The following is a 22,444-nucleotide window of genomic DNA, read 5'->3' on the forward strand; positions in this document are numbered from 1 at the left end:
GACTGGACTCAATGACCTTTCAGGGTCCGTTCCGGTTCTACGAGCTAGGTATATCTCCATATATTCTAATTTATTTACCTTGTCACTGCTGCACTCAAATCTCCCTTTCCTTTCTGCAGATGGCTTGGTGGACTGTATGGACCCAGATTGCTGCTTACAGCCTTTGTGCCATGTTAACCCACTGTGCCTGGGCTCCTCTGACCCACTGGATATCATACAGGAGAGTCAAACCCCCACATCCCAACAGAACTTGCACTCTTTCTATGATCGAATCAAGTTCCTGATTGGCAAGGACAGCACACACGTCATCCCGGGAGAGAATCCATTCGATGGAGGGTAAGTGTTTGGGGGGATTTTAAACAAGAATTAAAGCTCAGGTCCTATGTTCCCACTCAGAGGTGGAATGGGGAATTGTGTGCAATGAAATACTAGTAAAGAACAGCAGAAAGATGCAGGAGACAAACACTGTGTCATTACTACCATCCCAAATGCCTGCCTATGGGAAATAGATATCTGAAGAATTTCATAACTAATATAAAGCTGCTGACAGTCCTCCCAGGGGTAAGGCACACACAGAGAGAGAAACTAAAGGGACAGAGCCATTTTTCTGTACTGTCAAATGCATACGCTCTCTGTTCAGCTTTCCCCTAATGGTAAGACTTGGTTTCTCCGCTAATCTTTATAGAGTAATGGAATTAATTGACCTGGTTCATTCTATGTCCATCTGTTTCCTTTATTAGTCAGCCCTTCTTGGGAAACCTTTTTATCTCCCATCTTACATTTATCCCAGAGTGTATCCCATGGCTCAGAATCCACCTGTGGGATTCTGAGACAGCGCACAGTTGCCCTCAGAATTAATCAGAAGTGTGTTCCATTTAGACTACATGACTATACCCCACCTTGGGTGCAAGTGGTTTTCCCACTTGGAATGTTCTCTCTAGCACCAAGGTTCCTTTGCAGTCACTTACTTAAGCTTCTGCTTGCTCTGCCACAGCGGTTCACTGGCAGGAAGCAGGAGAATAAGACACTTCCTTCCTGTGCAAATGGCCCAGGTTGCTTTTTTCACAAAGCAGCCAGTGAGTGAATGCCACTAATGCAGCTTGGTCTGTGGTTTGGCTTCTCTTGTTCAAATGAATGTAGTTTTCCAAGAATGCTCTGCAGCAGTGCCCTGAAAACAGCAATCCCAAGTTGACAGACTTTGCATCCCTTCCCATCTCAGTTACGGAGAGGAGGAGTTGTAATTAGAGTTACAGCCTCATGTTACATATGACTATTAAAGGCCTTCAAAGAGCTTGAAAAGGTCCTGCAGCATAGAGAAGGCCTGATATTTCTTATGTAAAAAGTAAGGCAGAAAGTAGGTTGAAGTTTTTTAATGCTGAGACATTCATCATCATCATCAGAAGTAGAGAGCAGCAAGAATCACCTCTGCAGTTCATGCCCCAGATCAGCAAAGTGCATCCCTAACTTTAAACACATGAATAGTTCTGTTGAAGTCATGGGGCGACTTGTGCTTGCAGTAAAGCACATGCTTAAGTGCCTTGCTGAATTCTTGATAATTCAGTGATTATTCACTATGTTCTCAGTTTTGTCTTTCGGATGCTATCATGGAAAGGGTCCTAGACATCTCTGATCAAACTTGGCAGTGTCAGAGTTTAGATTGAATCTAATTAATTATCCCTTATGTTCAGCTTTCCCAGAGAAAGTAGCTGTGCCATGGAAATGCATTGGAATTGTAAACACCTAATTTGGCATGCTCATCGGGCCCATTCAATACTTGTAATTCCACAGCCACCCCAGACCTTGTTGAAACTGATCCAAGGTTATTCCATGGATCAGCTGACAAAAGGATATTACCCTCGGTATCCCATGCGCACCACCGTCTGTGACTCACCATCTAGAATGGTCCTGGAAGCTGACCTCAGATGTGAGCCTCTTAGAAGTACATCAGTGTCAGTAAGTCTGCGTGATATGCCCTTGTCTATGATTTGCCTCTCTGCCAAGCCCAAGAAGGCTAACTACAGGCCTTTGGATTAAAGCCAAGCAATCATTATGTAACAAACAATGTTATCTTTATCAGTCTTCACAAGACTGTACCTTTTAAAATTGGATACTAAGCAGTGCAGACCCTTGCCTGAGTGTTAGTTTAGCAGATGCTCAACTGTCAGACACCAGGATTCTTAGTTATTGCAGTAAAAAGCATGTACCAGAACATGGATTAAATTGTACTAGAAATTTCATTTTCATTTGGGGGTAGCATTTCTCAAGGCTGAGCTGTCAATCACGAGCCTTATTATAGGGGAATCTGCTGTCAGATCATATATAACAACATTTTTTTAAGGACAAGAAGATTTGTTATATGTAGATCCAACATTATGTCCATGTTTAATGAGCTTTCTCACTGACAACTGAAGAACTGTTGGATTCTACTGTCCATATATTACAGTGCAATTTGTTTGTGTTCTTTAAGAGCCTACTCTGCTTTCAGTAACAAGCAGATATTCTAGGAATTACTCGTGTCACCCATTCATAGAGTGGGTGAAGCCGCCCAATAATGTTCTGATATGACGAGAGTGAAATTCATTCCTGTGCCCCAGTACAAGATCTGTGTTACAGCTTAAGTGCCACTTAAGTCCTTAAAAACGGGGCTTAAATGGTTCATAGGCTCTGGCCTGGCTCTCTTCTCTGCTCAGGAGTGGATTTCATCTCCAAGTATGTAAATATCCTACTGTTAAAAGATGTGAGCTCAAAAGAGACATCTGCCACCCAAAAGGCTGAGGTTTCATACATCCCTGGCACGTAAAGCACTTCCTTTGCTAGAACAGGGAATGCAAAGATTAAAATTAATGGGACAGGTTTCATAACTGATTATTTTTCGTTTATAACATTGGAACTAGTAAATTGGCCTTCATGTTTAATCTACTTTCATCATGGAGAGCTCTGCAATTACATCAGTTATTTATGACATTTCGCTATTCTTTAAATATCAACACTGGGTGATTTTCAATAAATATGGCCTGCAGACATGCCACCTCCAGCTGCGATATCACATTGCACAAGTTAAACAGCCTTGATCTTAGCATAGAAGCTCTCTAGAGAAAACCCATGTGCTTCAGAAAGTGGTGTTAGTGGCTCAGTAGATGGGTACTACTACTTCTGACCAGGTGCTAGGCCAGTGCCCCCAGCACAATATCAGGGACACTTGTGACACTGAGCTGCTGGAGGTGCTGTTATTCTGACAAGATGTAAAACTCGGGTCCTGAGCCCTTGCGGTCATTTAAGATCCCATGGCACTTTTCACAGGAGGGGAGGATGTTCTGGACTAACAGGATACTCGCTATCCTGACATTTTGGGGGCTGTTGCTGTGTGCCGTTTAAAGCTATCGCTTATCACCCCAGAGGTGGCAGCTCTTGAGCACTGCACTATCAGTAATTCCTACCCAGAGAAATGGTCGTGGTCAGTAAAGTGCTCTGGGATCCACTCCACAGGGCTGATCGGGGGACACACATATGCACACCATTTATCATTAACATTCAGAAAACAGAACACAGATTCTTGTTGTTGAATCTTCCCCACTGCTTGAGTGGAGTGTGTGATAGGCAGATAATCTCGCTGCTCTCGGTGAGACTGCTTGCAGAGGAAAGTAATGCTTGTCATGAATCAGGGGGGTAGCATTTGTTCCTAAATGATGATATATGTAGCCATTTCCTTTTTTCCCTTCCAGGTCCATCCCCTGGCCAGTCTTACCTGCCTGCACAATGGGGGTGGGTGGGGAGAGGGTGCAATGAGTCTGCCTGCTGCACTGTAGGTGATCAGAATTCTGGCCCCTGTTTTACTTTCAGCGCTATGCAGGTAACTCCCATTTCGGAGTAGGAGTTACTTGGCTCCTGCATGGGGGAGATTAGCACTCCTGGAGTGCAGAGCAGGGGGAATTGAACAGGATGGGGAGTGGGTCAGAGCAGGGGTGTGGGTCCACTCAGCGGCCTTTAAACGTGTGCTGCAGTTGCTGTTTCTGTGTGCAGTCCATGCCTTCAGCTCCCAGGAGAAGGCATTCTGCCTGCCTGCTTTTCTCCTCCGTAGGGAGAATGCCTCCAGCCACTGTGGCTGGTGTGATGCCCCTCTGGGCCCTCCCACTAATGCAACAGCAGCTTCTAAAGCCACAGTCTAGCCCTCACTGTCTATTTATTGCTTCAGTTTGTATGTAATGCTGTTGTTGGAAGGGAGGTGTTTATCATCCCTGGTGGAACCATATCAACACAGTACGTTTGCATTTCCTACATGGCCTGTGTAGAAGTGGCAACAAAATGAAATATATGACAGAATACCTATACGATACATCCCCTGGGCTTTAGAGACGCGGCTTCGCTACCCTTTAGAAAGAACAGCAGTGCAGATCATCTAATGGAGTACAAATAAACGAATATGTCATGACAGCTAGCCTTTGAGTGAATTTATTATTGAATTACACTCTAGCTTTTTAAGAACAAGCTGAGCTGACAAGCCACCTCATCACCGCAAAAGGGGGAGAAAAAAAGACAGTGATAAATTACCCTGATGGATAAAAGTAAAGACCGTGTCTTCTCCAAAATACCAGCAATTATATAGTATTCATGTCAGGGTTAAAAAAAAACAACCCTGCCCATATTGAAATGAGGGTTTATGATGATAAAGCAAATAGCTAAATTAAATTCTGAATGCACAGAATGTCTTTTTGCATCATTTTGATGAGCAGATAACAAGTACTCTTCTGCCACTTGATCATTCTTGTATTGATTTCAAAACCACTTACTTTTGCTGTTTGCTTTGTATCTTTAAGCCGCTCTTAGTTGTCCGTCACCGTAAGGAGTAGCACTGATTCACTGATGTCAAGTTGTTGACTTTCAAGTGGGACACCTGAGATCCTTGTTCTCTCTTGAGGGACAGTGTCAGACAGTAGTCTAAATTCATGGCCCGCGGAGTCTCTGACGTCAAGTGTCAGCATAGGACTAAGCTACCTCTGGAAGCCAGGCATAGAACAGGCTTTTTTCTATAGTGTGTTTTAAAAGAACTCAGAGTGTTTTGAAAGAGTATCTGCTTTTAACACCCTGATGGATTATGACACAACTATCATGTAAAGCCATGATACTGTGCTGTCAGTATAATGAACTTTCTGTGCATCCAGCATAATTATATGGGCAACTGGAAACAAGGAAAAGACCTATGGAATAGAACTCAGTGTTGTGTATGAGTGCCCTCGGAAGACTGGCTTCTGGTACTAGCTGCAGAGAGACTCTCTTCCCTCCCCCGCTAGAGCCAATGCACAGGGAAGGAAGAAGGTCCAATGGTTTAAAATTCTGACTGGAAATCAGATTTCTTGGGTTCTCTTTCCAGCTCTGCTACTGATTCCTGATATAACCTGAGTCTAATCACATCACTGCTCTATGCCTCAGTTTCCCCATCTGTTGAATGAGGATAACAACATGTACCTTCCCTAGAGGAGTGTTTGAGGCCAAGTTAGTAAATGGTTATAAAAGCATGTTGAGTTCTTGAGATGGAAGGTACTGTATAAATGGAACAGTTTGGTATTTTATAATATATAGTGTGTATTTTTTTTATTATTATTATTATTTTTATTTTGCACAATCAAACCCTGCCTCATCCATTATCTAGAGCTAAAGCCAATCAGCTGATTCTGGCCAGAGAGCAACAGAATAGGGAAGGGTTGGGAGATAATACTGTCCAAGTCTCCTGGTTTAACCCTTTCAGCTCAGTTCTCGGGGTTTTAAAATGTAGATCTGCATGGTGCTTTCATAGTACCCTTGGAGGGGAGCTTTTGTTTGCTTTCTCCATGTCTCCCTATGTCGGGTGATAGTCAGCTGCCCAGACAAACATATAGGCCTTGTCTTCACTGTTAAAAAAGGTGTATTTGGGGGGAAGGAGTGTGACTAACACAGGGGAGCTATCTTGAGGTAAAAGCGCAGCAAAGACAAGGCACTTTAGTTTTACCATGTGGTAACCAGGCAAAGTTAGCCTGAGGAGGGGATTTACTTTACCTACTTTACCTGGTGGTAAAACTAAAATGCCTTGCCTTCACTGTGTTTTCACTATGGAATAGCTCCCAGGAGTTTGTTACCCTGCGGTAGAATGTGCATCTTTTATAGCACTCAGGATAAAGCCTGATACAGGAGCCTGAAACTAAAGTGATTAATGCAGTCCCCAAGTTCACAATCTTGTGTTGTAATGGCATCTCCATACAGCCTTCTCTTGTTCTGGCTTTAATCTGAAATATTGTAGTTAGGCCTCTTTGCCTCTGGAAGAGCTTGATGTGGACACAAAACAAAGTGATGATGCAGCAATACATCCACTAGCTGGCTTCTGCCTGAGGTCAATTTTACCATCTGCAGGAGACGGATGCAACAGAGAGGATTGTGAGGTTCTGCTGATAATTTCCCTGATGTCAGCTGATCCAGCGTGTAGCTTTGGATTGGCTTCAGGAGGCCTATGACTTGTCAGAACTGGGTATGTTGGTCTGTAGTAGAATAGCACCCATGTGATAGAACTAATGAAATACAGCCGCCTCTTGGGTGAAACACAGAAGCTGTTAACAGAGCACAGCAACTCTTTATAGACCAGGGATCGGCAACCTTTGGCACACGACCTGTCAGGGAAATCCACTGGTGGGCCGGGACGGTTTGTTTACCTGCAGCATCTGCAGGTTCGGATGATCACAGCTCCAACTGACCGTGGCTCGCTGTTCCAGGCCAATGGGGGCTGCGGGAAGCAGCGGCCAGCACATCCCTCGGCCCATGCTGCTTCCTGAAGCCTCCATTGGCCTGGAATGGCTACCGCGGCCAGTGGGAGCTGCGATTGGCAGAATCTATGGACGCTGGAGGTAAACAAACCATCCATTGAATTAGTTATATTGAAATTTAAAAATCACAGTGGCATGAAATGTCACCATATTTCCCTGATGGGCCGCGTGCCAAAGGTTGCTGATCCCTGGTATAGACTGTTTAGGACAGGGTTTGAAGAATACTTTATCTACTTGAACTGCATCATTATCATTAATAGGTTTGAATAAACCTTGATATAGATCTATTCAGTGTACTTAGTGGAGGGTCATGGTGTATCTAATATGTTACATATTATTATTATTATTTTATTAATGATGATAATAATTTCCCATCCCTAGCCTTGAGATTAAGGAGACATTTTTATGTTTTCAGAAAATACAAGGGGTTTTTCCACCATCTCCTTGTCACCTTCTTTTACTGCTTTCTGCTTAAGTGGCCTCTTTAATAACTAAGATCATGTTTTCTGAAACTGAAAAGAGCAAAAAAGAGGTCAGAAGGACCAAAATAACTTCCTTTACTTTGGTAATATTCCTCTTAAGCAAAGATAGTGTGTACTTTTAAAAAATCCTCTCTCCTCTCCAGAGGACAATAACTGTATGTGTCTTTGACTTCAGCCTTCCTTTTGACTTAAAAATGTAGAGTATGGTGACATTTCATGCCATTGTGATTTTTAAATTTCAATATAACTAATTCTATGCCATAAGCTTCTGCAAATATACAGATAGTAGAAGGATTCATGTAAATGAAAACAGGGATGAAGTTCCAATCCTTTTGTAAGTTTCTTTCCACAGCATTGATAAAACGATCCATACCATGATCTTTGCCCATTTGCAGATTTCTTAATTGAATGCAATGTTCACGGAGTCATCAAAAACAAATCCTGTGATATGGCGGACATATCCAGTAAGTAGAGAGTATTGGGATACAATCTGTAACCAAAGATTACAAAGTATTGGATACTTATTACCAATGATCCTTTGATTGTTCTCCTGGGGCGTCCTAATGGAAATGGTTGTATTCAAAGATCTGAAGAATTAAGATCTCATCTGCTAGTAGCTGGTAAACTACTGATAGCCTTTCAACAGGGAAAGAAAACTAGTTCAAACCTAGAGGAATAGTTCAAAGAAAATATGGGAGCTTGTTGTCATGGAAAAATTAATGCATCAATTACATACCCAGCAAAATAAGTGTAGGACAAATAAATATCGGATTACGATTTATTCAATACTCAAAGTGTATTTGCCTGCAAAAATCTCCACACATCTATTCAATTTTTTTAATATTAGTGCTTAATAGGTATGCCTGGTTTGATAAATATAAGTAAAGTCAGTAGTTCCATTCAATTTAATAAAATGGCCAGAAAAATCATCTGGGTGGTTTAAAGAGGCTCCCTCTGTTTTATGGTAATACCCTGCTAAATAAAAAGATTTGATTATTCAATGGCTCCATAATGTTTCTCTGAACAAAAAGAAACCATGCTAACTGTTCTATTGATTGTCATTTTGTTTATGACATTTACATGGCAATGATTTTTAAACCTGCTAAAATTCTGTAATAAATAAGTAGCTTTAGTACAACCTCCTCCCAGGAAAATCTATGTACTTCCTTGATCTACTCTCTTCATAAGTCCCACAATTCAAAATTGTATCATTACAATGCTAGCAAACAGCCTGTAGATCGTTTAATAATCTTTTTTCTGCAATGCCCACAAGAAGTGAGCTAATTACATCATTAACATTTAAACAATGTGTTCCTCCTTCTGTGTTTCCCATTTAGTCCTTCTATCACTGGGTCTGTCTTGTGCAGACTGTGAGCAGGAACTGCCTTTAGTTTGTGTCTTGTACAGCATTGAGCACCTTGCCAGGGCTTTCTAAGAGCTTACTAATAACTGTCAGTAATACTAATTATAATATCTGTGAGATCAGGTAAGCAAATTCTTCCACAATTGGATTTCACAAGCCTCATGAAACCTGGCATAAGAATAATCATATAATTCATTTCTTAGATTTACTGCACTATAAAATTGTTATTTCTCATAGAAATAATGTCTTGTAGAATCACATTTGTTAGAGTATGAAACAGAGTTGGCCTTACCAAGAGGCAAACTGAGGCAGCCACCTTGGGTGCCAGACTGTGTGGGGCGCCACTGGGACCCAGAGTGTAGAAAATTGTGTCTGCTGCTGGTGCATCTGTATTCTCTCTGCTCTAGGTGCACAGAGATGGTGGAGTGCTGAGCTGGAGTAAGGAGGGCACAAAAGACATAACAGGCAGGCAGGAGAAAAGGTGAGAGGGAATAACAGAAAGCAGCAGGAGCTGCAGGGAGAGAGAGGAGGAGGAGCCTCTTATGTACCTCTCTAGCACCCCCAGGAGCCTGGACCGATTAACACCAGCTTCTCAGGGAGCTTCCTGTTAACTGCTGCTTCCCTGAACCCGCTTGAGGAGAACAGGCAGTCAGCTGAAGTAGTAGGAGCCAGTTAGGCCCTTAAGATGCTGATATCTTCTCTCACTCAGGCCGTGTTACCAGCTTGCTTATTTGTCACCTTTAATTGAGTGTTGAGAGCCACTATAGCGGACACAGAACAGCAGTCACGAGTGAAAGAAGAAAACGCCCCTCTGGGGCAGCATTCAGAAGAAGAAAGAAAGCAAAGGAAGCTTTTCTATCTAAGCAGGAAGGAGCTCTACTGAGATACATAGACACAAATGTTCACAGTGAACCTTCTGGCCCCAGTGAGGATGTGAGTGCTGAGGAGATGCCTGATCTTCCCGTTAGTCAGAGTGCAGGTAACCTGGTAGCTACTGCAGCATCCGTATCTCCATCTCAAATGGATGTAACCGTGCACATTCCTGAAGAAAAGTGTAGATCGGAGAAGATGTGGTGGAGGCACAAGAAACAGGTGCTGCTGAGTTTAGTTCCTTAAGTGTAGATGATCCACGTGAGCAGTAGAATGAGGGACTTCATTGTACTGCCTGGGCCACAGCAAGTGAAAAACTTCATATTCTCCAAAGACAATGAAAATAGAAAGTTTCCATCTAACACATTACTGGTGTGAAATCCCTAATGGTGACAAAGTGGAGAGGCCATGGCTTATGTACTCAAAACCCCAGAGTGCTGCATACTGTTTTTGTTGCAAACTCTTCCAGTCTGATGTTCCAGCCACATTGCTTTCTGCAGGAACAAAGGCCTGGAAAAATCTGGCTAGAAATCTGGCATGCCATGAGGAAACAGCAAATCATCAGAGATCATTCCATGGGTGGAAAGAGCTTGAGATGAGACTAAGGTTAAAGGCCACCATAGATGATCAGCATCAAGAGAACATTGCATCAGAGATTCTTTACTGGCAAAATGTTCTGAAAAGGCTCATGGCCATTCTGAGAATGCTTGCTACCCAAAACCTAGCACTGCGTGGCACTTCAGATCAGCTGTATATGCCAAACCGTGGAAACTTCCTTAAAATTGCGGAGCTGATGGCAGAGTTTGATGCTGTACTCCAGGAGCATCTAAGAAGAGTCACTGTCCAAGAAATGTATATACACCACTACCTTGGAAAACAGTTCAAAATGAGATCATACAGTTCCTGGCAACAAAAGTCAGACAGAAGATTGTTGCAGATCTGAAGTCAGCAAGATATTACTCTGTTATTCTGGACTGCACACCTGACATCAGCCATATGGAACAAATGACCTTAATGGTGTGTTTTGTAGCAACAGAACCTAATGAAAATGTCCCTGCAATGGTGACTATCAGAGAGCATTGTCTAGAATTTATTGACATTGATGATACTACAGGAGCTGGTATGACAAATGTGCTTCTTACAAAGCTGGAAGATACGGAGATTGCGATAGCTGACATGAGAGGTCAAGGCTACAATAATGGTGCCAACATGAGAGGAAAGGACAGAGGAGTGCAGACAGGGATCCAAGAGTTAAACCCCTGAGCTTTTTTTGTCCCATGCAGTTCTCATTCACTGAACTTGGTGGTCAGTGATGCAGCATCAACTTCTAGTGAGGCTGCTGAATTCTTTAATGTAATTCAAAGCGTCTCTGTATTTTTCTCTGCATCAACTCATCAGTGACAAATTTTGAAGCAACATCTGGCACATCCTCTCTGACACTGAAACCACTGAGTGCCACATGGTCAGAAAGTCAAGTGGAGATGATAAAGCCTATCAAACACCAAATTGGGAAGATAGATGGTGCCATAGTTGTCATTATGGAGGATAATGCCAGGACAGGAACTGTTCGTGGGAGAACAGTGGCAGAGGGAAATGGAATCACCAGAACCATTCGCTGCCAGCTCTTTTTTCACCGTAGGAGGCGAAAGGTCCCGCCCCTGAAATGGTGCCCCTGTCAGAGGCGATGAAAGGTCCAGCCACCGCGGTTGCTGCACCCCAAATGTTAGCACCTTAGGCTAATGGGTTGCACCGATCCTGCACTAGAAACATACATAACTTCACATTTCTGTGTGGCTTAGTGTTTTGACATGACATATTGTTTGAATAAATGTTGTAAGCAAGAGACTCCAATGTGATATATCTAGAGCAATGGAACAACTGGACAAAGTCAGGTCATACCTACAGTCTTAGCAGTCAGATGAGGGATTTCAAAATGTTCTGAAGAGTGCACAGAAATTGGCCGAGGAACTTTAGACTGATGCTATTTTCCCACCCATTCAAGAGTACAAGAGTCACTGAAGAAGACATTTTGATTACAAGGCACAAGATAATCCTATAAGAGACTCCAAACAACAGTTCAAAGTTGAATTCTTTAACGAGGTGCTAGATTGTGCAATACAGTTTCATGCATCTCAAGAAACACAGCAGTATATTTGGGATGTTGCATGATATTCCAAAACTCCTCACTATACCTGAAGAAGACCTACACCAGCAATGCAGGGCACTAGAGACAGTATTGAGACATGATGACATGCGCGATATTGATGTGAGCGATTTAGGGGATGAACTTTCAAGATACATTTCAGCAGGATCGACTCCAAAGACTGTTATAGAATATATGTGCACAAATAAGATGACCACCCTCTTTCCAAATGCTTTTGTTGCTCTGCGCATACTTCTAACACTTCCTGTAACAGTTTCCAGTGGAGAACGCAGCTTCTCCAAGCTGAAATTAATAAAAACACATCTACGCTCCACAATGACACAGGAGAGGCTGATTGGCGTTGCAGCCATCTCAGTAGAACATGAGCTGGTTCAGACTATGGACCTTCAGGAAGCAGTTCAAATATTTGCAACCAAGAAGGCATGGAAAGCACCACTTTGATTATTCAAACAGATAAAAATGCCAGTGTTTACTATGCAGACAAGAAAAGTTACATTTCCTGTTCAGACATTTGAAAGTTAAGTGTTACTTAACATTTTTGAACAAAGCATTCTAAATTGTTAGTTCTCCTTTATTGGGATAGGTAGCAGAGCAGTATCATGAGAGGGGTAGAACAGTTAGAAGGCAGAAATGAGACCTTTCAAAGTTTTGGCTCAAGCGAGGGGGTTTTGGCGGTGTCATTTGAGCTCCCTGCTTCAGATGCCAAAATGTTGTGGGCTGGCCCTGGTATGAAATTACCCTAACTCGTGATTATATGCAAAAATAGCTTGCACCATTAGAGCTACTGAAACCCTCTGAAGGTCTAAGAAACTAAAGCCCTGATTATCTTTCCATTTACACAAGTGTAAATCAGGACCAACTCCTCTTAGAGGTACACTGGTGTAAATGAGAGGAGAATCAGCTTTTAAATCTTTTTTGACCTAGGGCATTATGGGAAGCAATGAATTCCACGTAGACCTTACATCATAGCATAACATAACTTTATTTTGTATAGCACTTTCTATGCAAACTGTGTCAGAAAGTACTTTTTCAGGGTTCAGTAGTATAGTAGGAGTTAAATATTATATAATCGCTCAAGTCACTGCTAGGGCAACAGTCTTCTCTTAATTTCCTGTTTTGTGGAATACCTTTCTTGTATCCTGCTGCCTCATCTTCTCTTCTTCTTATTACAAATCTCATCTGAAAAGTCATTTTTCCCTGGAAATGGTGATTTGATAAGGCAGAGTGATCCAAGATATTGCAGATGGCAGGAGGAGCAGCCAAAGTGTCTCCTTCCAACAGTGGCCAAATTGTTTGGCAGATCAGAAAGGAGGATGTGCTTCCAGAAGGAGGAGAGAGAGGCTGGGTTTGTGAGATAGGACCAAGTCTGATAAGGGTTCTATAACCAATAAGGCAGTTTAGAACTAAATCCTGATATCAAAGTGGAGTTGTTCTGTGGAGGTAGTTATGTGATCATGGGGTTTTTACAAGTGGGAAGTGTTTCCTCACTTAATGTTATTTTGTTACTAAACTGGTATGCACCAAAGGTGCCTTTTTAATTTTGGAGAACTACAGATATGAATAGCTTACTGGCAATATTGCCAGCAGAATCATGACCAATGGTGTTGGAGAATATCAGTGTCTACTGAGAATGACTAATTACTCCTATAAAATCTATGGTGCAAGTCTGCATTGAGCAGAATGATGGCAGAAATACATAATGCAGGGCTTGAAAAACTGGATACTTGCTAGCCAGGTAACTAAACCTACACAACAGAGGTAAATACAACAAGATTTCAGGAGAGCTGGCATCTTCTCAAAGCGACAATATTAAAGTGCAACAGCAAACAATCCCAATGCAAAGGAAAGAAAAGAAGACTAAAATAAAAGGCCAATGTGGCTACACTAGGAGCTCTTTCATGACCTAAAAATTAAAGAGGAATCATACAAAAAGGGGAAACATGGATAAATTACTAAGGATGCGTACAAAATAGCACAATCATGTAAGGACAAATACAGAAAAGCAATACACAAAATGCATTACACCTAGCAAGGGAATTAAAAGGCAGTAAGATGAATTGTAACTAGATACTTAACACAATTAATATTAGCAATGGGAAGGAACACAATCCAAAATAGGGAAAGGCCAAGTTAAAGAATACTTAGGTAAGTTAGATGTATTCAAGTTGGCAGGGACTGATGACATTCATCCTAGAGTACTTCAGGAATTAGCTGAAGCAGTCTCAGAACTGTTCGCAATTATCTGTGAGAACTCTTGGAGGATGGGTGAGGTCCCAGAGGACTAAAGAATGGCAGACATGTTCTATCTTTAAAAGGGGGAAGCAAAGAGGACCTGGAAAATTGTAAACCAGTCAGCCTAACTTTTATACCTGAGATACTGGAACAAATTATTAAATTATTATTATAATATAAAAATATTATTATATTATTAAAGATACTGGAACAAATTATTAAACAATCAACTTATAAGCACCTGGAGGATAATAGGGTATCAAGTAATAGTTATCATGGATTTGTCAAGAACAAATGGTGCCAAACCAAACTAATTTCCTTCTTTGACAGGGTTACTGGCCTAGTGCACACAGGGAAACTCTATATGTGATATATCTTGATTTTAGCAAGTCTTTTGACACATAGTCCCACGTGACATGTTCATAAGCAAACTAGGGAAATGTGGTCTAGATTAAATTATTATAAAGTGGGTGCCAAACTAGTTGAAAGCCTGTACTCCAAGAGTTGTTATCAATATTTTGTGGTCAAGAGAGGATGTGTTTAGTGGGGTCCTGCAGGGGTCTGGCTTGAGACCAATAGTATTCAATATTATGATTCATGACTTGGATAATGAAGTGGAGAGTATGCTCATAACATTTGCGGATGACACCCAGCTGCATGAAGGACAGAATTAGAATTCAAAATGACCTTGATAAATTGGAGAATTGGTCTGAAATCACCAAGATGAAATTGAGTAAAGGTAAGTGCAAAGTACTTCACTTGGGAAGGAAAAATCTAATTCATAACTATAAAATGGAGAATAACTGGTTAAGTGATAGTACTGCTGTACAGGATCTGAAGGTTCTAGTGGATCACAAATTGAATATGAGTCCACAAAGTGATGCAGTTGGGATATATTAACAGGAGTGTCATATGTAAGGCAAGAGAGGTAATTGGCCAGCTCTACTTCTCACTGGTGATGCCTCAGCAGGAGTCCTCCTCTGATGGTAGGACAAGAAGTAATTGGCCTAATTGGTGCAGGTAGGACAAGAAGGTAGGACTGAAGTAACTGGGGTAATCTTCAGCAAGGAAGATTAGGTTAGATATTAGGAAAATTGTTCCAACTATAAGGGTAGTTAACCTCTGGAATAGGCTTCCAAGGGAGATTGTGGAATCCCCGTCATTGGAGGTTTCTAAGAACAGGTTAGACAGATACCTGTGAGGAGTGGTCTAAGTTTATTTGGTCTTGCCTCAGCACAGGGGGCCTGATTATATGACCTCTCACTGTCCCTTCCAGCCCTACATTTCTGATTCTATAAAAAACAAGGTAGAGAGATGCTCAGATACCATGGTGATGGACTTGATGTAAAAACCCAAATAGAGTACACTGTGAATCTAGAGCTGTTATTGTACATCTTGGTGAATAAAAGCTTTGTGGAGATGTCTCAGATACCAGTTTCATTATCTGTATTCCTAAAAGTATGTCAGCATTATACTGTTGTTTTTTCTCCAGTTTTCCTTAACCAGTTTAACTAATAGGCTTTGAATATAACATTTTGATTAATTGCCTGCATTATTTCAGACTGTATATTTTTTGTAAAATAAGTGACAAATGTAGAGCATTTCTGCAAAATATTAACAATTAAAAAACCAAATCCTTAAAAGAACATCACGCTTTCCTGATGCTCAAGTAATGGGGCATGTATAGCTAACTTAGAGGCATAGGTTAAAAAAAGAGAACCGATCGAGTTTAGTTCCTGGAGACAGCCTAGATTTGACTTCCCTATGCTGTGCTGGGTCGTTTTTGTTTTTTGCCTGGCACTTCTTTTCGCCTGTGTCTCCCACTCCATCAGCTCCTCAGGAAGTGGAGCTGCGGAAGCTGTCTCAGATTCTGTCTGTCAGTGCCACTTCAGCAAATCCCTGAGTGCACAGTTGGTCGGATGTCAACATGTTTAGGTCCTCCTCAGCCTGACACTGGCATTCTGGTGCTCCATTTATTGGCAAGGTTCTCTGCCTAGCCTAATTAATTTGTTTTGAATCACAGCTGCCTGACATATGCCAAACTCTTCCAGGAACTCACTTGTGTTATACGTAGCTGTGTGGGAGCCTTTCTGGATGGCTACTTTTTAATTTTAATTTTCCTTAGTTTTTTTAATCTTTCTTGTTTAATGTCTCAAGAACCCTTTGTTTCCATTTTCTTACCAAACTTCATGATTCAAGCGACATCCACAGGTTTGTTGAGTAGTTGTCAGCTGTTGACTTTCCACGCTTCTAAACTAAACAGGAAGAGCCAGATTGTGGCTCACCCTGTGCAGAAAGAGAATATAAGGAGTCTTCTCCCTCATAACTGGGAGGCCAGGGTCCAGGAACTGCACTAGGTTAGCACTGCCATTGGCACTAGCTTCCAGGAGCAGAGCGGGACTGTATGTTATACTGTATCCTGTGGTATAAATGAGCAAAAAGATGACAGCAGCAAGTGACCCAAGACTACATCTGTAATGACTTCCTTTATTGGTAGGATTTTTCTCTGGCATTCATCACCAAGGTATCTGAGCACAAAACCAGTACCACAATACCATAGCAGTATAAGTACCTATGTCCAAGACAATAGAACATTACTCAATTTGTCCTCACAATGTCCTGGTAAGGTAGAGCAGTGCTATTATTCCCATTTTACGGATAGTCTCTCTGTGCCTCAGTTCCCTATGTGACTTGCCCAAGGTCACACTGGACATCTGTGGCAGAACCAGGAATAGAAGCTAGATCTCCTGATTTTGACATGAGGGCTTTAACAACAGAAACGTCCTTCCTCTCGATTTGCTTTGTGGAGCTCTAGTGAAGCCCCTTTTAGAACAGAATTTTCAGTTCTGGGCACCTCGGTACCAAAAATATGTCAAACGAAGTTGGAAGTTACTTATAGAAAAATAACAACAACGGATATAGGGAAGTGGGGCATTCTGAGTGGAGATTAAAAATATTTAATGCAAATAACATGGCCAAAACATGTCTGAGAGTGTGGGGAGGTCATGTTAATCATCCAAATGTATTTGAAACTTTTCAACTTCGAGGAAAAAAGGAGCTAGGGTTGTGATACAATGGATTGTGACTAGGAGTAATGGGTTAACACTGAAAAGGAAAAATTAGCATGAACACCAGAAAATAATTCCTAATGGTGAAATCTGTGAGCCACATCCAATGCCTGTTTGAAGTCAATGAGAGTATTTCCATCAGTTTCAACAAGCACCAGATTAGACCATGTTAGACCATGGTAAAATTTCCCAAGGGAAGTCCTTCAGGAAAAGAAATGTCTTTATTTTGTCTACTGTACAATGCCAAGCATATTCCCAGCACTAAACAAATAATTATTAATAATGAAGCTTTGGAAATCCCACTGCCTGAGATGTTAAACATTAAACCAGACAAAGAGCTGGGAAACATACTGTAGGGAGCAATCTTTCCTGCCATGAAGACGGATTAAATGACCTAGTTGGGATTTTTCCTTTGATTTCTAGTATTTTATAACTGTTGGCATACTTGGATTTCCCCACTCCACCCCCATCCCCACCCCAGCATGTAAATACAGGTCTTACTAAAGAAAACAGGATGTGGAAAGGGAGAGTGAATGTGTCTCTACTTTTGATGGCATTGGGCCCTAGATCATACCCAGGGGGACAGGTGAACATTAACTTAATCTTCTAGTGATTACAAATTACTTCACAAAGCAATGGTCTAAAATTACTGTGTCTCAGACTTGCCATCTAGCAAGCCACATGGTAGCAATTCGGCAATGATTTAGTGTTCCCTAATTATAGGGAAACCTCTATAGAAAAATAAAAGACCAGAGGGGTTGGGAAAGGCTAATTAAAAAAACAGGCTGGAGAACTGGTTATTGTAAAACAAAGGATCTGCACAGCCACATGTAAACGTAGTCTGAAAAAAAAATAGTTCAGCCAGTAGATGAAATATGTTAATAATTCATTGGAAAGACAAGTCTACAGCAAAGAGACATTCAATTTTGCTCAACTGCAGAAAACATCTTCAGTGCTGGCCAAACTAGACTGATGGAATAAATCTTCCCTATTAACGTGAGAGATAATTTTATGTAAATATATTGTGAGACCTTCCGAGCAGGGCTGAGAGTCGTTGCAGTACCACTTAACGTGTTTGCAGTGTAATTGCATTTAGACAAAGGTCTTCTGAAGGAAATGGCTGACTAAATTAGCATTAACCAGGTTCCTGGGGGGCTGAGTGCATTGTGGGTAGTTGATTTTGCCTCCAGAAAGGACACGATGACACTGGAGAGGCCAGCTGCTTACGAAGCACAGCGTTAATTGTTTTTCCCAAATGGGGCAAATTTTATTAACTGGGGAAGTAGAAAATTTGAGGATCTGATCTGGCAAAGTCTGGGATTCAGTATCTTTCTCATCTCCATCCCACTTTAATTAAGTTCAGATATTTGTACACACAGTGCCCCAGCTTCTTTTTATGACTATGATTTGTAAAGGACTACCCTCTGGAAGTAAAGGAGTTGTTATAGCCCTCATGGGGATTCCTGGTGGCCAGGCAGGCTTTCCTGAGTTATTTGTCTCTGAAGATGGGCTGACTTAGTCCAAATCGGGAAGCAAAGAAATATGGAACAAAGAAGTTGAGCATGACAACTTGAAGAGTTATTGAGAAAGGAAGGGGGGGGGGTCACTCGATGGAAGCTAGAAGTGCAGATGTGTTTGTTAGAGTTTCCCTTTTAGAGTGAGTTCTTTTGCATGTTCTTATTGTGCCTGTAACTGTGTGGCTGTTCTTTATCCCTGCAGACCTGAGTGCCCATGAACTCATGAAAGCTATGGGCCAGATTGGTTTGACACGATTTGTTCCTTACAAATCCATGCTGGCTATCCCCTATCACCTTACCACCTTCCAAGTGTTTGCAGATGATTTCTTTAATTACTTGCTCCATTATCTCCCCTGGCACAGAAGTTAAACTAACTGGTCTGTAGTTTCCTGGGTTGTTTTTATTTCCCTTTTTATAGATGGGCACTATAATTTGCCTTTTTGCCATCCTTCTGGAATCTCTCCCGTCTTCCATGACTTTCAAAGAAATAGCTAGAGGCTCAGATACTCCTCTATTAACTCTTGAGTATTCTAGGATGCATTTCATCGGCCCTGGTGACTTGCAGGCATCTAACTTTTCTAGTGATTTTAACTTGCTCTTTTTTTTATTTTATCTTCTAAACCTACCCCCTTCCATAAGCATTCACTATGTTAGACACCCTTCAGACTTCTCAGTGAAGACCGAAACAAAGAAATCATTAAGAATCTCTGCCATTTCCAAGTTTCCTGTATACAGTTTGTTAAAATCAAGTCTAGAACAGCTTCCCCACTAGTAGCTTTTTCAACCTTCTGAAATAAAAAGTTGTCTGCAATGCAGTCCAGGAACTTATTGGATAGTCTGTGCCCCGCGGTGTTATTTTCCCAACATATATCCGGATAGTTGAAGTCCCCCATCACCACCAAATCTTGGGCTTTGGATGATTTTGTTAGTTGGCTACAACTTTACTCACAAGCTTTCATCTGCTTAGACTCTGGGAGAGTTACCATCATAATTGTTAGTTATCTTTTGCCTAGGGTACCAGTTAAGGCATCTACAATATTTAGTCTCTTTTTTTTCTCTGTGCTTGTAGTTTGTGGGAAAGCAGTGAAAGAAGGTAGCAACCCTTCTCCATTGTCTCATGAAAATGTGCTCTATTTGTATTTCAGCTCAACCACTTTAAAAAGAGCAAGCAGCCGTCAGTAATGCTTTTAGTGTTGGTTTGAATAGGTAATGGTAATTCATCCTGCTGAGTCTATTGTTCCCAACAGCAAGAATTTCTTGGGCTTCAGAAGAGGAATTCACAGTGATGCTTATCCTTCCACAAAATGCAAGGATGATCAGAAGGCTCAAGGACTTGGTAACCATTCCAGGCTCTCCTTCAGCTCTCACTGAATAATATGAGAAGAATGGTTTTGTGGGTAATGTTGAGGCCTCAGAATGAAAGTTATGGGTACTGCCCCCGCTGTCCACAAACTTTACTACTGTGAGCCAAATACTTCCCTGGTGGTGTTCTGTCAACTTCAGTGGGGTTACAATAGGGTGAATTTGGTCCTCTGTATCTTCATTTCCCCATCTGTCAAATAGGGATGGTCATTTACCCAGTGTCCTTGGATGTCACAGAGCTGAATTGTTAATACAGTGCTTTTTGATCCTTGGATGGAAGGTGCAATGGAATACAGAAATTATTATTATTTTACTGATGGGGTTGCTTCTCCTTCCACATCTGTGTGAATTGGGAGTAATTCTGTTGAAGTCATTGGAGATACACCAGAGTAAAACTAATATAAGTGAAATAAAAACCAGGTGCATTATATCGTGTTGTCTCTGGGACTGACCAAGGGGAACATAAAAATCAAATGAGTGGATACTAGAGTTGAACTTTGAGCTTTTGTTTCTGTTTACCTAAATGACAAGTTTTGAGCCATACTCTACCATCAACATATGCACGAAAATCCCTCATTAAATCAGTGGAGAGTTCTGCTATCACTGGATGGCACGACAACTAAAAAGTCTATCTTCTATGTCATGGAATAAATATCCAGTAAAAGCCTTACTTGATACAAATATTGCTTCTCGCTGTGCCATGCAATCTTTGCTGTGTTGATGTACCCCTTAGGCAATAACATGTGGACTCTGTGGTGTTCCATGATAATAAGAGATCATGTAAGTGCTTTCCTATGCATTGAGAGCCAGATCTTCAGCAGCTGTAAATCCATGTGGCTCCACTGAATTATGTTACTTCAAATAGATGGATTATAAATTGAGCTCTTGTGATTTACACTAGCAGGGGATCTGGTCCTAAAGCAGTAGGAACGTTGGCTTCCAGTCTGTGCTGGCTAGCATGACATTGCCAGCAAAAATCACATATCATAATTTGCCAGCCCAAAGATACCACAATTTGCTATCATTCAGAAAAATAACTACCTTGAGATAGACACTGAGATCAGACACTATCAGATACACATGATTTTTGTCTTTTTTAGAATCTCCTTGCATAGCCATATGGTAAACTGTACAATCTAGGGCTTTGAACAGAGACTTTGTAATAGAAACCTATGTGTTCTATATTCGGCCCTGCCACAAATTTGCTGAGTGACCCTGAGTAATTGAAAACCTCAGCATACTTCTTGTAAAATACAAACCTCACAGAATTAATCGGGATTGTAAAGCACTTAGAGCAACTTGGGGGAAAGGTGTCATGAAAGGGCAGAGTTGAATGGAGTAGGTGTAATCTACAAACAACTGGTGGTTCTGTTGTTTGCTTGCTCTATTGCTGTAACCTCCTATAAGGAACTTATCTGATTCTGGCAAATTTGTCATCATATTTTATCCAAAGCAATAACACTTCCTTATGGAATATGGAAAACCTGACTCATCAAGGCCAACACATCTCTTTGATCATCGGAAGACTTAATTGCCATAAACCTGCTTATTCAGTATTTGGTACATTTCCATCCTCCTCTGTTCTAAAACATCTTTTGTCCTTAATCAGACCAGTACTGTCAAGGCACTGTGAAGCTGAGTGAGCTATAGCCATGTCAGTATATCGTGTGCCCTACAGGAGAAGATACCAGAGAACAATATATTTGCCAGTGGTTGAATATGACAAGAGCAGAAATAAGGTGAAGCCAAATTCTGCTTTCAGATGTGTGTGTACAACACCCAAGTCAGCAAGAGCTGTGTGCCTCCATCTTGGGGCATGATTTGGCGTACTGAATTTTATTGCGTGTGGTATTAGGTATCCCGGTGTTCAGGTATTTACAGCAGGGTAAGTTGGGGATCAGTCCCCCACCCTTGACATGATTCACCATTTCCTATCATTTATTTCCTTCATGCAGCCATGCGTGTGTGATCCGAGGTCAGGTGATAACATCTGATGGAACCCCTCTAGTTGGAGTGAACATCAGCTTTGTCAACAATCCTCTTTTTGGCTACACAGTCAGCAGGCAAGATGGCAGGTATGGTTTCTGCTATACATTTTACAGTATGTAAGTACCCAGAGCTGCAAATAGTGGAGCCAGCACTGGAGAGAGACTATCCTGGCAAAGACACAGTCACGTCTGATACAGCCTGAAGACACTAGTGTTATTGTTAATATTGATACTGATATTATTAGAGCAGTGAATAGAAGCCCTGAGGCTCCGTTCTGCTAGGTGTTGCCCATGCGTATAAAGAAATGATGGTTCCTGCCCCAAACTGCATATTCTTCATCACTTTATATAGACATTATCGGGCAAAAATAATTAAACCTGTAAGATACGGTATTGTTAAAGGCAAATGGTTAAAATTTGAACAATTCCATTGAACCATAACAAATCACTGTGAATTGGGCAATCTTTTGTCTTTCAGTACTAATTGGCTCTCTTTTAAGGACAAAAACTAAATATAAGGAGTAAGATTCTGACTGATGGAGCTGCACATACTCAAGCTAATGGTGACTAGCACTTTGGAGAGGATGACCCAGCTTTGCTGATTTTAACA

At 41.4% G+C, this 22,444-nt stretch overlaps 1 protein-coding gene across 7 annotated transcripts in view; it reads left to right on the forward strand.

Moving 5' to 3' along the window:
• The window catches only part of TENM4 (teneurin transmembrane protein 4), a 971,473-nt gene that overhangs the window by 848,941 nt on the left and 100,088 nt on the right, over positions 1–22,444 (forward strand). For all 7 annotated transcript variants that reach the window (XM_075061790.1, XM_075061784.1, XM_075061786.1 and 4 more), the window contains 2 exons: positions 120–336; positions 21,802–21,921. In XM_075061790.1, the coding sequence (XP_074917891.1) occupies positions 120–336; positions 21,802–21,921 (337 nt within the window). The remainder of the gene's footprint in view (positions 1–119; positions 337–21,801; positions 21,922–22,444) is intronic.

This window comes from Chelonoidis abingdonii, chromosome 1 (genome assembly GCF_003597395.2).
Source record: "Chelonoidis abingdonii isolate Lonesome George chromosome 1, CheloAbing_2.0, whole genome shotgun sequence".
In the NCBI taxonomy this organism is placed as follows: Eukaryota; Metazoa; Chordata; order Testudines; family Testudinidae; genus Chelonoidis; species Chelonoidis abingdonii.